The sequence below is a fragment of the Stenella coeruleoalba genome (genome assembly GCF_951394435.1).
Source record: "Stenella coeruleoalba genome assembly, chromosome: 9".
In the NCBI taxonomy this organism is placed as follows: domain Eukaryota; kingdom Metazoa; phylum Chordata; class Mammalia; order Artiodactyla; family Delphinidae; genus Stenella; species Stenella coeruleoalba.
The window spans coordinates 73,535,440-73,552,175 of record NC_137155.1 but is presented as its reverse complement, the minus strand read 5'-3'; the positions used below and the strand labels follow the sequence as shown (position 1 = coordinate 73,552,175).

The 16,736-nt window shown below is 38.8% G+C and overlaps 1 protein-coding gene across 4 annotated transcripts in view; it reads left to right on the top strand.

The window, feature by feature from the left end:
- CTTNBP2 (cortactin binding protein 2) overlaps positions 1-14,233 on the top strand; it is a 179,815-nt gene extending 165,582 nt beyond the window's left edge. For all 4 annotated transcript variants that reach the window (XM_079932471.1, XM_079932472.1, XM_079932470.1 and 1 more), the window contains 7 exons: positions 1,263-1,441; positions 3,711-3,910; positions 4,265-4,447; positions 7,766-7,829; positions 8,947-9,079; positions 10,034-10,135; positions 13,190-14,233. In XM_079932471.1, coding sequence (XP_079788597.1) covers positions 1,263-1,441; positions 3,711-3,910; positions 4,265-4,447; positions 7,766-7,829; positions 8,947-9,079; positions 10,034-10,135; positions 13,190-13,405 — 1,077 coding nt within the window. In that variant the 3' untranslated portion in view covers positions 13,406-14,233. The remainder of the gene's footprint in view (positions 1-1,262; positions 1,442-3,710; positions 3,911-4,264; positions 4,448-7,765; positions 7,830-8,946; positions 9,080-10,033; positions 10,136-13,189) is intronic.
- The last annotated feature ends 2,503 nt before the right edge of the window (positions 14,234-16,736 follow it).

Below are 16,736 nucleotides of genomic sequence, written 5' to 3'. Positions count from 1 at the left end.
AATCTTGTAACTGCAGGATGGAACCAAATACTTGGGGGCACTTAGAAGCACACTGGCACGTGATCAAAATTTCTTCTTCCAGCTCCTCACAGGGATATAAGTAAGCAGACCTTTTTTGGACAATACCAGGCTTCTAGTATTTAATAAAAAATAGTTATACTTTATTTAGTAGGAAATTAATATTCAGCTATTAATTGTAGCACATGATCTCATTCTCTCTGGAAGAGGATCAGAGAAAGTGGGAGAAATATGATTGTTCCTCTTTTGAAGAAAAGGGAAACTATGATAAACAGATCCCAAAGCCTCATGTAACACAGTGATGTTACTTTAACGGAGCTGCTAGAATCACTGAACCACTCTTTCATTTTTTTCTAGGCCAAATTCTATCCCTTCATGTAGGACATAAAAACATTCATGTATTATCCTCAGTCTTAATATCATAATTCCTTGGTAAAGTAGAGATTTATGTGAATCTGCTTTCTTATAAAATACAGAGTCAATTGCTGTATCTGACTTCTAAATATTTGAGAGATTTCTCCTCATGGTAAATAAATCTTTGTCCTTTTGTGACCCCTCTGTACTACCAAAAAGGGACCTTTTATAAGATATAATTAACTATTCAACTATAAGATATAATTCTCCCATTCAGCTGTGTGTTATACAGTATTACTTAAAATTTGCACATTTTAAAATTTGAAAACATACTTCTTTATGCTGTCAGAGCATTTTGATGAAGTTATCATTTTAGCTGAGCCTTCCTTCTAGGGGAATTAGAAGTAATACAAGGTGAACATGCCACAGATCCAGGTATGCCATCTTATAACTTACCCAAAATATTAAAATATTTAATGTAATTTTCATTTCATTTATTCAGAATCCTTTTTTGAACACCTGCTATTTGCAAGACCTTGTGAGGAATTCTATACACATGTGAAAAACGATTTCTTCCCGAATTGATGTTTAAGAATTCATCCAAGTAAGACACCTCATCCAAGGTGTCTTACTGCACTATCATGTCTGAATCCTTTCACTGCATGTAATAAGCTGCAGATCTGTATCTGTATCTCGTGCTAACACACGTCATAGAGTATGTTATTACCTGGCCCTCTTCCAGCCACCCCAAGTGAAGGTAAAATCAGATTTGGCTACAGTTTCGTTGTACAGTTTGAATTTTTATATTTTTAATTTTGGAGTGTTCGAAACAAAAGGACAAGAAGCACTGCTCTAAACCAAGCCCCCGTCTTCCCCCTCCCTGTCTCTAGTTCAGGGGTCAGGTGCCCTCTCCCTGCGACCCCGTGTGCAAGACGGTCGACTGGGCCCTGGCTGTCTGGCGTCAGCTCAACTCGTGCCTGGCCCGCTTGGGCACACCGGAAGCACTTCTTGGGCCAAAGTATTTCCTGTCTTGTCCTGTAATCCCAGGGCACACCCAAGCGACAGTGAAGTAAGTGTCATTGATCCTTTGCCTATTTAAAGTAGAGCCCTGGCTGATAGGGAATGTTTGGGGGTGAGAAAGCTGAAGGGGCCACCTTGTGCCACCTCTTGTTGTGAACACGGAAAGCCAGTGCCCTGTGCTCCTGTCAGAGGACGACCGTGACTCATGTGGTGGGTACTTCCTAAGGAAACTATTTTGCTAAGACTGGATAGATCCCAATTTCCCTGTTTACAAAACTTTCATCAGACTCGTGTGCGACTTGCTGGGCAGTGTCTCCTGGGGGAAGGCCCACATGAGACATTAGGTCAAGTATCCTGTAACCATCCCCCTACCCCACCCCCCCAAAAAACCCACTTACATTCTGTTGATGAATTGAAAGGCTTCCTCTTTTATTAATGAGACTTATGTACTTACTGTGTTTTAGAGCAGCTTATGAAAACAGACATATATACAGTAAGGTTAATGAAATAGAAAATTAGAAGGAAATTGAAAGGAGGAAAAAACTTGTCACCATTCCAGCTTACTTAGTAAGGGTTCTGTGATTCGCTGTTAGATTTGATTCTGTACTTTCTGGCATCCTGGACAGAAATCTATTTTGGAAAGCGGGGTATGCAGATAATATGTCTTCTCTATTGTAAGACAAGCTATCAGTTTAATAACAGCTAATTGAGGGAACACAAGAAGTGCTATATTAAAAAGTATACAGCAATTTCTTGTTAAAAAGCAGAAATACACTTATTCATTTAATTACCCCTTTGTTTATCAGTATCATGAGTAAATTTAAGCCTTTTTTTTTTTTTTTTTTAAACATCCAGAGCCCCAGGATTCTTAGGAACCACTTTTGGCCTTTCCTGTCTGCTGCATGGTCATTGTCAAGAGCTAGAGGCTCTGAGATTGTTACCTTATCTGCAAGCTGACAGGTTAGCCTGCCACATTCAGGATGTGGCTTCTGACCCAGCACTGCATCACTCAGAGCACAGCCACAGCCTAGGCTTCGTATTTGCATTGGTTTCCCCACCTCCTCAGGCCCTATGGGGTGATGCATACTGGCCCAGGTGGATGCTGGCTTTGCATCAAAGCTGTGGAACTGTGAGCTTGGGAATCACCCAGTTTTCTAACGGGGATGCTGGCAAATCTGCCCAGGAAGGACATATAACTTTCATTATCGTCAGGAAACAAATCTGCCCTCTGCTCCAGAAGGAGATACTGTCTCTGTTTTTCCAAGTCGGTTTACGATAGTAAAACAGCCTTGAAAAGATAATCCAGAGCAACAGCTGACACAAGAGGTACAGAAATGCCACGGAGAGTTAGCTCCCAACAGCCATATTAAGGAGCTGCCTTTTTAAAAAAATTATATATTGTTTTAGCCAAGGGTTATATCATCTTTACCCCTTCAGCACCTTTAGGAGTACTTTTTTTTCCTGTGTACTTTTTTTCCCCCTGAATTACGTGTCACTAGACACTAACAGAACAGCTGACAATAGATGCTTGATACTGAGTAAATAGTTTTAAGGGTCTTGAAAGGCTTATGTCAGTATCTAATAACTTTGAAAACTTTCCTATTCTGGGAGATGGAGTTTTGTCTACAGCCTTTAACTGTATTAACTGTTTTTTAATGCTGCAACAAAGTGTAATCTTTTTTGAAGGAGTTTGATTGGCACTAAGTGCTCCACGTTTGGGCTGAAGTCCCGCAGCAGCTACAGCTATTAATGCAGAGTCCACCTGAGGCCGTGGCTGGTTCATCCCATCCCCTCTCTACAGGGCTAACCCACCACGTGCAGACGCTGAGCCCCTGCCTTGGGGCAGGCAGATTTAATTTGCCAGGGATCATAAAATGTATCCCAATTGCAGAAATACTAAAATACAATATATGCATCTTATTAAGGAAAATGGCAAATAAGTTTAAGCTATTTAGACAGACTTTCAGGAAATCTTTTTCCAGACTTCTTTAGTCTATAAAGTTTTCCATGTATTTTTTCCCTTTCCATATATTTAATTTTATTTGTGCATTCAACACTCCAGCTCTCCAGGATCTTATAAAGAAAAATGTGAGAGACATGTTAGCAGTTTCATTTGAAATACATTGTATTTTTAAGGCAAATTCAAACTACTTTGGTGTTGGATAATTTCACGTATTCCAAAATGACCTGGGAAAGGTAGCCTGTCCGTAGAAACACTTAGGTTTTGTTGCACAGTCTTCCAACCTGTTCCCCGTAGAGTTGTGTGTGATTCCTGAGAGGTTTGGTCCTAACTGTGAAACCCACTCCTCTCTCGGAAGGTGGATGTCTAAGCTGTGGAATGCTGTCATTGCACCCAGAGTTCAAGAAGCAATATTGTCAAGAGCCTCTGTGAAAAGACAACCCAGCCTTGGGCAAACAACTAAAAACCCTAGCCAGGGACAGCAGGCTGTGGTTAGAGCTGCTCTCAGCATCTTGCTTAATAAAGCTGTTCTGCATGGCTGTCCCCTCCAGAGAGCAGGTATGTGGGTTCATGCTGGGAGGAGAGGAAATTCACACTCTTACGTAATGCTTGCTTGAATTTGTTTTTAGGGCGCCCTATTTTCTCGCTTTGTAATGAGAGAAATTATCTCCATGTAACGGATGTTGCACAACACAGCTTTAGAACTCCCTATTTTTTCATTACTGGCTCATGTTTAAATACCAGACTTCAAAGTAAAGTTTGCTGGTTGACAAAACGCCTGCTTGGGTATTACAAGCCTGTGATTTTGAAGAGGCTATTTCTTTAAGTATTGGAAATGTTGGCTTTTACTCGACTCTGAAACTGCATTATTGCTTCTGTCCTTTTGACAAAACATGGTTTATGCTATTTCAGAGCTAGACCAGCATACAGCTGATTTCAAAGGAGGAAGTTTCCCTTTATCCATAGTTTCAAGTTACAACAGTTGCAGCAAGAAGAAAGAGAGTGGTGCCTGGAGAAAGGTGAGCACCAGTCCTCGCAAGAAGTCTGGCCGGTTCTCTTCACCCACCTGGAACAAGCCGGACCTGAGTGAGGAAGGTAAGGGGGGCAGGCATGTCACCCACACGTATGTGGGCATCCATGAGGTGGTTTCTGAATGCAAACGTGCTTTATTTTTATCACTCTGCATTCAACAAAGCAAAATTCTGAGTATTTCAGATACATATTTTCATGGAATAAAACACGTGGTAGTTACACTCCAAAAATATTTGAGAGCCCCCTACCTGAAAAAATAATCTTTCATACTAGAATTCTGAAATTAAATCTTTACCATGTTAATGGTCATCTGCTTTTTATTAATTTGATTTTCTTGGGATGCACACAATTATATTTATGTAATACAAATTGACACATAAAAGGAAAGAAATATGCCAATATGCATTCCTAAGCCAACCTTAAATTTTTAGAAGTATGTGTTATAGACGTATTTGATACCAGTTTAAGGTCTTTACAAGTGAGTCAGCTTTACACATTTTTTTCATACATGGGATATACTGTGTACCAAGTTTTATTCTAAGCACTGGAAATAGAGCAGTGAAAACAGGAGATAAAAATACCTCCCCTCATAAAGTTTACATTCTAATAAATTATTAGACCTCTTCCTTTTGGCTTTGATAATAGCATAATCAGTTGTACAAATTTTAAATGTCCTCCCTAAAGGCAATCATATTTGAAAAGATGTTCCAACCTCATATGCATTGTGGATTTCTGTTACATGTAATTGAGGTCTTCAGGAGCCCCCTTGCACCCCAAAATGTTCTGTTTTATGTAATTTTATGGCAAGTTGACAGCAATGGGGTAGCTAAATAAAAGAATATGATGCCTAAAATCTTTCTTAGAGCAGAAAAAGTTGCTTTTATTACTATATTTTTATATTGAAGCTTATATTGATTTTTAATAAAAATTTAATATGGTTTTAACCATATCAGTACATGCCAGAGTTCTGTAATTACCCCAAGTATGTGAAAATAAATTGTGAGCACTTTTTTAAATGACTGAATGGACAGTCACTGAAAAAAAATATAAACTCTCATTGTAAAGATAAGTTTTATGTATTTATAATGGGATACATTCTGATCCCAAAGGCTTGCCCTTACTTCCTAAAGTTAGAGTGTTTGATTCAGGGAATAAAGTCATGAGACTCTAGCCCCCCAGTAGAGCAAAGAGTCTCCCTCAGATGACTTTCTGTAACAAGGATTATACCTTTTACCTGTTGATCCCTTGAGAGTATCCAGAAGGGCTCTACGAGGAGGATTATCATCTCCATTTACAGAGAGCAAAACTGAGGCTCAGAAACCCTTGGTTACCTGCTCCAATTCACTTCTACAAACAGGGGGTTCTGCAATCCCTGTTTTCGTTCCTGGCGAGTCCAATGCTGTTTTCTGCAGTCTGTGCCACTCATAATAATGCATGGCACTCAAAGAAGGACACCCGTGCAGGCTCTTCACTGTATCATTTCCAAGTGTATTAGAATTCCTTTAGGGCTCAGGACCAGCTGCTTTCCTGAACAATAAGCATTGTCAATATATATCAATACTTTAGAGTTGACAGACAAAATCCATAAAGTGAATATGAACTTAAAACAATATTATGGAAGTAAGTCTAACTTGGCAGACTGTATCAGGCAAAATTGACTTATAAATTATTTTAAATTCATTTATATTTTTAAAATAATTACTAGTTGTACAGCTATTGGATATATCAAATATTCTTTGAAACATGAAAACGTCGATGAATAAAATTGTGTGCAACCATAGTTTACACTGACTTCAACGCAGAGGTTTATAAAATGCATTGGCCAGTGTTTAGGTGCATGAACCACTGATTGGTTAAGGACCAAAGGTGGACATGCCTCTAGTTTTTAATTTTTTTTATAATAGTAACTTTTTCTAATAATTACATTTGATATAAAAATTATTACAACAGGGCTTCCCTGGTGGCGCAGTGGTTGAGAGTCCGCCTGCTGATGCAGGGGACACGGGTTCATGCCCCGGTCCGGGAAGATCCCACATGCCGCAGAGCGGCTAGGCCCGTGAACCACGGCTGCTGAGCCTGCGCGTACGGAGCCTGTGCTCTGCAACAGGAGAGGCCACAACAGTGAGAGGCCCATGTACGGCAAAAATAAAATAAAATATAAAATTATTACAACCATGTTTGGGTTGATTTTTGATTTTTTGACATCATTGGTTTAAAAAAGAAAAAAACCAAAAATAGAACCCTTTTGCATTCCATGCAGACCACTGTGGAAACTCATAAAATTTAATAAAGACACAGCCTTTTTATTTCCTGACCTAAACCAAGGCTGAGGGGTTGGTCACAGGCTTCTGGAGAGCAGGGCCCAAGGCTGTGCACTTACATGGTAATTAGGGGAAACCTACTAGTCATTGCTTTCTGACAATGACAAAAGTATGGATGAGGAAATATACAGAGATTCTTTGATGATCTGCTTTTAATCAGGATATATCAAATTCGACTTACTTTTCAAAATCATTCTTTAGAGATTAATCTGTGCTAGCACCATTCGTACAATTTTAGAATTAACTCAGAAGCAGTGTGTATTATAGAAAGACATTTTGAGTCTAAAATGTTTTAGTGTTTCTCAAACTTTTTTGACCATAACCCATAGTGAGAAATATATTTTAAAGCCTGACCAGTATACACAAACCTATGCATCTGCATGTGTCTATAACTGATACAAATTTATATATTTACTGCAACCTGTGCAACCTGATATTTCCTATTGTTTGTTTTTTTAAATGGGTTGAAATATGCAGTTTGAAGAACATTGGTGTGATATGCAGTATTTGTTTTAATGCTGTGACTTTTTGTATACTGTTCCTATTTTGTTTTCCGTAAAACGCAAAGCAATTAAAAGTTAAATTTCTACACACCAAGGCCACCCACACTGTAATATATCATGGGGCCCAGACATCAAAAACTGCTGTAGATCTACAGTCAGTAACTAGTCAGTAACATGGAAGGCAAACAAAGGGAGAGAAAGGGAAATTACCATCATCAAAAGGCACGTATTAACCCCTTTTTAGGTACTTTGAGAACAAAGCCCTAAGGATGTGGGGGCTTGACTGGTTAGAATAGGGTCCATTGATGAAAGCAGAGTTCAGGATTCCTGAATTGAGCCTCAGGTGGTGTGAGTTGTACCGTCTTTAGTCATAAATATATCAATACATGAGGTTGTTGGTCATTCCCTGACCTTCCACAGGGCTTCAAGAGATGGATTTAATCCAAAAACAATATGAAAATACAGCAGAGTCCATAGCCTGTTTCTTTTAAATACAGAGTTCAAGATGCACAGGGACATTCTGTTGAAATGTGATTACATTTTTTTTCTTTAAACAGGTATCAAAAATAAGACTATATTACAGCTGAATTGTAACAGGAATGCTTCTCTGTCAAAACAAAAGTAAGTTTCCCTTGTAGATTTAACTCATAACAAACAATACACATTCTCATGATTAGTCTGTGCAACTATGAATTTCTTAAAGTTTCTTAGCCTATTTTGCTTTTATCATTGGCTTCATTTTGTACCAAATTTGATAGTTATTATTAATGCATTTGACAAAGATATTGTAACATCCTGCACTTGTGAACTTTTAAACAGACTTTTAGATGACTTTTTTTTTTTTGTGTGGTACGCGGGCCTCTCACCGTTGTGGCCTCTCCCGTTGCGGAGCACAGGCTCCGGACGCGCAGGCTCAGTGGCCATGGCTCACGGGCCCAGCCACTCCGCGGCATGTGGGATCTTCCTGGACCGGGGCACAAACCTGCGTCCCCTGCATCGGCAGGCGGACTCTCAACCACTGCGCCACCAGGGAAGCCCCATTTTTTTTTTTAATGATAGATTTACAGAAACCTAGCATGACTTATTTTTTTTCTTATGTTGCTCCTAGGGAATTGTTGATTATACCTCCAAACTTGTAAGCAAGCTGAAATAAGGAATTATTTATCATAGAATAAAAATGCTTGGTAGTTTGTAAATAGGTCCCCAGTGTAGCCCAGTAAATTGTGTGCTCAATCACTTGGCAGGTAGCATTTAGGACCCTGTGCCCTCGTTCACAGAATTACAGAAGGGGGGTGAGGGGGTCATTGAATCTGCATCACATGCTTGTTTCTGCCGGGTCCACTGTTAGATCTGTTGTATTCAACAGCCTATATAATATTTGTAATAACTCTATGTTGTAGGTATAAGGAATTTGTTAGAGAGAAGGGAACCCAGGAACTGAGTGAGGTGTTGAGGACAAAAAGAAAACCTGACCTGTGGTCATATTGCTAATATGTGGTAAATTCCTATTTACTCCATTATCACACTGCCCCCTGCACACAGTGTCTTAGCTTTATCTTTGGAGACAGAGAAGAAGAGGGAGGAGTAAGACTGGAATGTTTTAAGTGAAAGTAGATTTCTTTGTGTAGTAAAACTTTACCCTACTGAGAATTTTAAGTGGGAGTTTTCAAAGTCCAGCGGGAGTGGGTTGTTGCGTGACATTGATGGATGCCTTTAAAGGATGTTAAAAACTTTTTAGGTCTCTAGAGAATGATCTATCTTTGGCGTTGAATTTGGATCAAAGGCTCTCTCTGGGTTCGGATGATGAAGCGGACCTTGTCACGGAACTTCAGAGCATGTGCTCCAGCAAGTCTGAATCTGATATAAGCAAGGTAAGCAGGACGCTTGGGGAAGGACATTGAATGGTTCCACCCAGCATTCGAGAGACTTCTTAGAGCCACGTCATAACTCTCACTCCCCGCCAGAAATTCCTTATCAAATAGCATGTTAATGCTCCAAATCAGAACATCCCTTACCTTGCTTAGAAAAGCTCTTTCTTCCAAAATACCCCTTCTACAATAAGGGAGCTCTGTGTAGCACACCTTCTCTGAAAAACCTGAAGTGTTCATTGCGTTACCACAAATTACACCAATACATCCTTTTCCTTTTCGTATTCCTAACTTTGGCCCATAAGTCACCAGTCAGTAAGAGAGCATTACAGCAGCCTTGTGTTCTGGATAGAATGGCAACTTTCCTTACAAATAAAAATAAGTGGCCTGTGTAATCTGTTTAGTCAAAGTCTTCAAGCTGTGAAATTTGAGATCCAAATCCGGAAATCAGTGACCCAAAATCTCGAAGCATTAACAGCATCAAGTTCAACCTGTTTTGGCACCTGATATCTGCAGCAAATTTGACCAAACTTCCTTGATAAATGCCTTTTACTTGAAAGGGAGCATAAGAAGGTAGTTATGACTTGTGCAGCTTCTGGCCAAAGTAGAACTGACTAGCTTATTTAATGTTGCTGCAAATGCGTCAAAATACTTAACCTCTGGAAAAATAAGGTAACAATGAAAATCTTGCAAATTTTATATCCTTTCATTTTGTGCCAAGTGATTTTTTTTTTTTTAATAGGGCTCATCTGGTTGTCTTCTTCTGACTTTAAAAGACTTTTTCCTTAGAGGCTATGTCTCATGCATTTGCCGTTAGTTTCACATGAAGACTTCAGGTCTTCGTATGAACATTATGGGACTTGCAGGTCTGTTCTGTAGAGCTTCTGACAGTAAGAGAAGGATCCCACTTCTGTTGTGGGTTTTCCACGGTGACTTGATAAACTGTGTATCTTCCAGATTGCTGATTCCGGGGATGAGTTAGGGAGGTTTGATCGTTCAGGAAACCACCCTGCATTTTCAGCAACTGTTAATAATCCAAGAATGCCAGTGTCACAAAAGGTAAGTGTCCCCTTTCCCTCCAAAATGGGACAAAGAAGGACTGTTGTGGAATTTGACTTCACAAATCTTTCAATGTGCATCACAGTTACTTTTAAACCATAGTTGGGAAATAAATAGGATAAAGGCAAAAGTGTTCTCTAAGGTAATCAAGGTTAGAAAAATTGTTTGGATAATAGCTTGAAAGAATCACATAGAAAAGCATTCTTTTTCCTTCTATTTGATGCCAGAATTTTGGGTGTCTTTTCCATTTGTTTTCATTTGTTTATGCCGAAACTAGATTTCTGTCTTCTATTGCTGTATTTTAAAATGGGATATTGAATTTCATTTGAGCACTATTTTCGAAAACTAGAGTTAATTTTAGCAAAGTGCTGAGTGATGATAAAGATCTACACACACACAAAAAATCTCAGTCTGGTTTACTTTAACGTGCCATATCATGCATGTTTCAGTGAGAGACTTTCTTTTAAAAACAAATCAGAACGTCAAATAGAAGAGCCAGGATTCCAATAGAGTTCCTCAACCTCTTGAAATAACTTATACGATTGGTTAATAAATGCCAAGAGTTGAGATGGCCCAGCATGGTACTCCTGGGTGAATAGAAACAATAAAACTACTTCTTATCCGGTAGTGATTTTATGAGGATGCATATTTTGTAAGCTCACCAAGCCATGTCGATTGTGGTTCACATCCTGTTCTCATCCGCTCGCATGGCAGCTGACACAGACCTGTTGTGGGGGGGAGTGCAGAAAGCAGAATTACATTATTAACCCTCCTTTGATCACCAGACAGCCCTGGGCTCCCCTGCCCCTGCCCCCTCACGGCTTCGTTAGGTTTCAGTCCTGATTAGTTACGCGGAAGCTGTGTGTGTTGCGGGGAATATTAACAAGGTTGAGTTCTTGTATAAAAAATACATAACATGATGATCTGTGAAGAAGAGCATGACCTGTCTGGCTTACTCTGTATAGTATTTGCTTTTTTCCCCCAATTGGGAACAGTTTAGAAGCACAGCAAAAGCATAGTTTGGAGAGCAGGTAAGGGAGGATGACTAAGGAGGTGACCTGGGGTCCCTGTGGAGAATTCTGGCTGGAACATATTTGTTCAGGAGCTGGGGTTCAGAACACCTTTCTTGGGCCTCCAGGACCCCTCTTCAGGATTCCTTGCGCAGCAGCCAGTGGGAAGGGGTGCGATGAGGCACTCTTTGTCCACAGGGCCCAGTCACTTTCCTATATAAAAAGGTTGACTGGTAGTGAGTGGCAGCTGTTGGATAATGAAGACAGTTTTGTACCTCTTTTTCTCTGTCCCAGGACCATATTGGGTTGCTACAATGAGGTACTGTCCAGAAAAATTAGTACTGAAGGGAGGCTAAGCTTTGTTTTAAAAGGGACCTTTTTAAAAAATGGATCATTTTATACTTTCTGGGCTCTTCAGAAAGAACCATAGAGTTTTTCAAATGTGCGGTTTGATGCGGGTATTAGGAGGACAGCTGCCCCCTCTTGCTTTGCCCACTGAACGCATTGTGAGGACTGTTCCCCGTGGCTAGATGTTCTTCTCAGAACCTGCCAGCAGAGGGTGAAGTATACTCATTTGGCATTTGCCAGCCTCCTGAGAGCTTCACAGGCTCATACCTCTTCTACTGTGAGAAACTCAGCGAGCATTTCTTGGTTAGATGCCCAGTCTCTTCTACTATCAGGAAGTAAGAGCTGTCTGTGTTAGTTGAAATCACTTTCTCCTATGCGGCCAGAGAGGGGCCTATTTAATCAGGTAGCATGTCAGCCAGCCTTCTTAAACAATTTACATAAATACAGATTTAAAAATACAGATTTAAATCATCAGGAGAGTAGATACTAATAAATGTTTTCTTCTCATTAAGGTGCAAATTAAACCCCCTAAAGCAGAAGTTTTCATTCTGGTGGCATAATGAAATCCACTTGAGGATTTTTTTTTTTTCCAGTCCCCGGTACCTGGACCACGTGCCCTAGAGGTTCTGATGTAATTGGTCCAAGGTACAACCTGGACGTTGGGGTTTTTAAAAGCTCCTTGGTGATTCTCATGTGCAGCCAGGGCTTAGACCCACTCTCCAACACATACCTCTGATCTCTCATCCTCCTTATTTTCCACCCCATTTCTTTCCAAATATGTCCTTAAACGTCACATAACTTATTTTTACATGTAATTTACTATTTCAACAACATACCCATCTTCACCCTTCCTTCTTCCCATGGAACCCTTTCCTCTTCACCTGTCATAGCCCATACTCACTTGAGTTCAGTTCTGCCACCTGGCAAACATGAAGTAAGCCTACCCAAGTGAACTCAAGATCAGGGAAAACAGCATGAGTAAAAGGTCTTATCCCAGCATCATCACTCTCACCTATCCAGCTCTGGTTCCTCGGGGGCAAAATGAGAGACCTAGACCAGGTCCAGAAGAGTTCTGAAACACTAGGAAGACAAGAGCATGCAGTTTCCAAGAATGGAAGATCTTGAGCTCCTTCGTCATAGAGAATTGCTACGCAGGAACTTTAATTCACTACAGCAGAAGCTGCATCAGAGCAAGGATGGTGCTCTTTTGCGTTCTCTACTGTAAGCCGAGCACCTAGAACAGTGTTTGTCTTGTAAACATTCAAAATATGTGTTGAGTAATAGTCCAATTAGATCTAAAGGCAGAAAAATTAAGTGACGTGCTCAAGGTGAAAGAGTTGAATTGTAGAACTGCTTAAAGATGGTTGGAGTAGTCCAGTTTGATTTCCTCAGGCCTAGGACTTCATACAGCTCCAGCTGGTGAGGAGACCCCAGATTCTGGCACTCGATTCACTGACTCCTGTGTCTAGCACTTTTGTGATACCACAAAGGACCTAATGAAAATCAGCCAGTGGGTCTATAAGACATTAAGCATTCAGCTTCTCCCCTCCATTGTCTTTTGTTCATTTTTTCATGAGAACTTAAGAGAGAAACTCCTACCTGCGTGTTCAGGGACAGAGAGGAGGAAGTTAGGACTGATCACAGAAGTTGGGAACAATGTCAAATTGACAAGCTATTTTGTTTGCCTTTCTTACAGGAGGTCAGTCCTCTCAGCAGCCATCAAGCGACCGAATGCAGCAACAGTAAATCAAAGACTGAGTTGGGTGTTTCAAGAGTTAAATCTTTTCTTCCTGTTCCTAGAAGTAAAGTCACCCAGTGTTCCCAGAACACCAAAAGAAGCAGCAGCAGCAGTAATACAAGGCAAATAGAAATAAACAATTCAAAAGAAGATTTGAAACTTACACAAAAATGAACAAGTAGAAAAACCTAACAAATAGGCCTGCCTACAATATTCTCATTCTTCTGTATATTTCACACAGAAACCAAGGACAACAAGATGTAAATACCTTTAAATGAATCACATGTTTTCACTGCAATATAAAGTATGAGTGCAGGACCACTATTCAGTTTTTTGTAAAGTGTATTTATAATCAACATTTAGGGTTTTTTTTTTCAGTTCTGTAGGATTGAACTGCAATACCAAGAAGTTATACCCACTTTTCAAGTAGTTTTATAATAGAAAAGTCATAATAGTTTTACTCAAGATGTTCAGGGGTATTAAAACAACTGTCTGTGTACTGTATATCTATATATATGTACATATGTATATTTAAGAAAGCCTGAATCATTGCATACTACATGTATGCAACATTGGCTTAGATAACAAGTACCATTTTAAAGAGATCATAATTTTATGTTCACTTGATGAGAAATGACTAGAATGGGGCAATAACAAATCATTTCTCAACAGTTACTTTTCTTAAAAGCCATATTAAGTATTTTTAAGTATTTTGCCTGTTAAAATTCTAGTTTCCAGTTTTAAATCTTTTAATGGTTGCATCATGTATATTTATGCTTATGAATTTGCATTATTGACTCCTGTAAAATATGAAATTATATAATGCAATAAAAAGTGTTATCTTTCTTAACAAAAGTTTTATACCTAAGTGGATATAAAAAAGTAAATGCTTCAATAAATGAGACTTAACTCCTCTTCCATTCTAGTGGCACAATGGATAATATTTTCTAGACGGTTTGTTTCACTAATGAAATGACTTAACTCAAAAATTTAATATGCCTTGACACCAAATAAAATATTGAATTAGTGAAATAATTTTGCTGTAGTTTCTATTGCTCTTAGTAGTTTATCCATGCAAAAGATATTTGTGTTCAATTTAAGGACATTTGTAAAACTGGTCCTCCATGTTGGTATTTCAGTAGATGTTCAGAGAAAGACTCACACTTGTTAGAAAGTATTAGTTGGTTTAAACTAAACTAAAACATTTCAGTGGAGCTCTAGGAATTAGGTGCTCATTGAAAAAAATTTTTTCATACATACAAAAGTATAATTATATACCAGAGTCATTTGCTTGTCTGAGAGTACTGAAAGTCCTTTCTTGGCCAGAATGGTTATTTACATTAATGTATATACATGTGCACTGAAACTATATTACACTTTGCAAGTATCTTTAAAAAATGTATAGTGAAGATTAGGCCACATGGGGTGAAGTAGAGGAAGGGTCAGGGAAGAGATCAATTCCAGTACCTGTCAGCCTTCATCTCTGCAATCCTTGGTTGTACAGCGTGGACCTCATGGACAGGGAGATGAAACTAGAGCAAGGGACAGAGGGTAGATAGGAGAGAGAGGCTGGAGGAAATAGGCTTGAACACAATAACGCCTTTGAGCTGGACTCAAATTCTTGGTACCCTGGTGGTATTTGATACTCTCAAGTGTTTTCACAAAAAGACATTAATCTTGGAAACAAAACTCAATGCTCTTGATATCATAGACCAACATACATAGATTGAGGTGGCTCTAACGTATTTCCTCCTGCTTACATACACCTTCTTAGATTGTGTTGTATTTGATTTTTTAGTGATAAGGCATTGTGCTTTATATCAGCAGCTTTTCTGAAGATAAGGATCTGATTAGTGTATTCAAGGACCAGAGAAGAGAAAAAATTTGGAATATATTACTAAGATGACCTCTAGTAACTGATCCATACAGTTTTGATTCATTAGTAAAATTCAACACATATACTTTTTATAATTGGATGGTAGACTGGAAGATGTCTAAAGGCATTTAGATCAGGAGCTTTCAAAATACAGATAGAGACCTAGGAATTGGTCATTTTATCAATTGAGTGGGTCACAACTACCATTTTTTTGAAAATAGGATAGAATAGAAAGTGTCAGAGTACGTCATGGTATCACAGTCAATAAATGAACTATTTGTGAAGATTTTGTTTCTATTATGTAGGTACACGGATGTAGGCACTGGATCGTGATGTAAAGCGTAACTCTTTCTGTGGGTCATGTCCAAAAGTCTTTGAAAGTCACTACGGTATAATGGAACCTAGTGGTGAGGGTCGGGGTGCTTTCGGGGTAAAAAGTTCTTTGGTGATAAACAGCCTTGGGACTGAATTAAGCACTAACATTTACTAGCTATGTGACCTAAGACAAGTTACCTGATCTCTTTGACCCAGGTTTCACGATAGTTAAATAGGACATGACAACCCTACACGTTATCCATGAGCATTAAAATGAGGTAATATAGTGTTCCTAGTTACTCCCCTCATACATAAAAAGTAATAAATTATGTCCCAGAACTCTGGCAATCCAACGTCTTTTCAAGTTGTAATCAATTCACAAGCAACGACTAACAGCTGTATTATGAGCATCAGATTTTACTACAGTTGTGTGAAACACCTAACAGATAGAAATAGCTAATTGGAAATTAATATAAAACATTAGCAAATTTTATTTTCCTTCATGTTAAGTCTATTTAGGAGAACCTCATCATCAAGGTAACATATTTTGCAGTTGCTTATGTAAAAGAAAAACTAGTAGATGTGTCAAAATCTGATAATGAAAAAAGCCAATTTTGATAGACAAGGCTGAATTTCCATATTTTTTTCTGTGCAATACTTAATGCAAATTAAGTTCAGTTGACCTAGCCAACACCTGATTTAGGCACCTGTTCTTAACAACTGTGAGCCATTACACAAAACTTACTCTATGAAAGTTATGTGATACTTTCTGAATTCTATCTGACTCCTTCTGTAACATTCTTCTCAGAGAACATCCCTCAGATGTCAAAGGAGTACGTTACTGAATAGATAATCCTGTTAGTTTAATTTGGTTTTTACTGTGAATAAATAGTTGAGTTGTAGACCAAGATGCCATTGTTGATTTGAAAGAGAGGACTATGGAAATATATGAAGAGAGGATATGAGTTACACACCATATCTATTCTGTCTTTAATAGTGAAGATAACACTTGACTATCAAGAGTCATGTGCTGTAGGTTCTGGCCACAAGGCTAAGACAACATGTAATATCTCTAGGTGTCAATGTCTTCACTGGAAGGAAAAATAGAGGATTTTTCTTGTTCCCAGAAAGAAAAGTACAATAGGAAAATCAGAAATCCTGATAGTTGTTCATACACATTCTGATACCTTAATAAGGGATGACATCAGCTAAACATATCCAAAAAAAAGTTACTTGGATTATATTTTGAGGAAATCAAGAATATGTCAGAGAAATTAAGAAACCAATCCTATTTACAATTTCATCGAAAAGAAT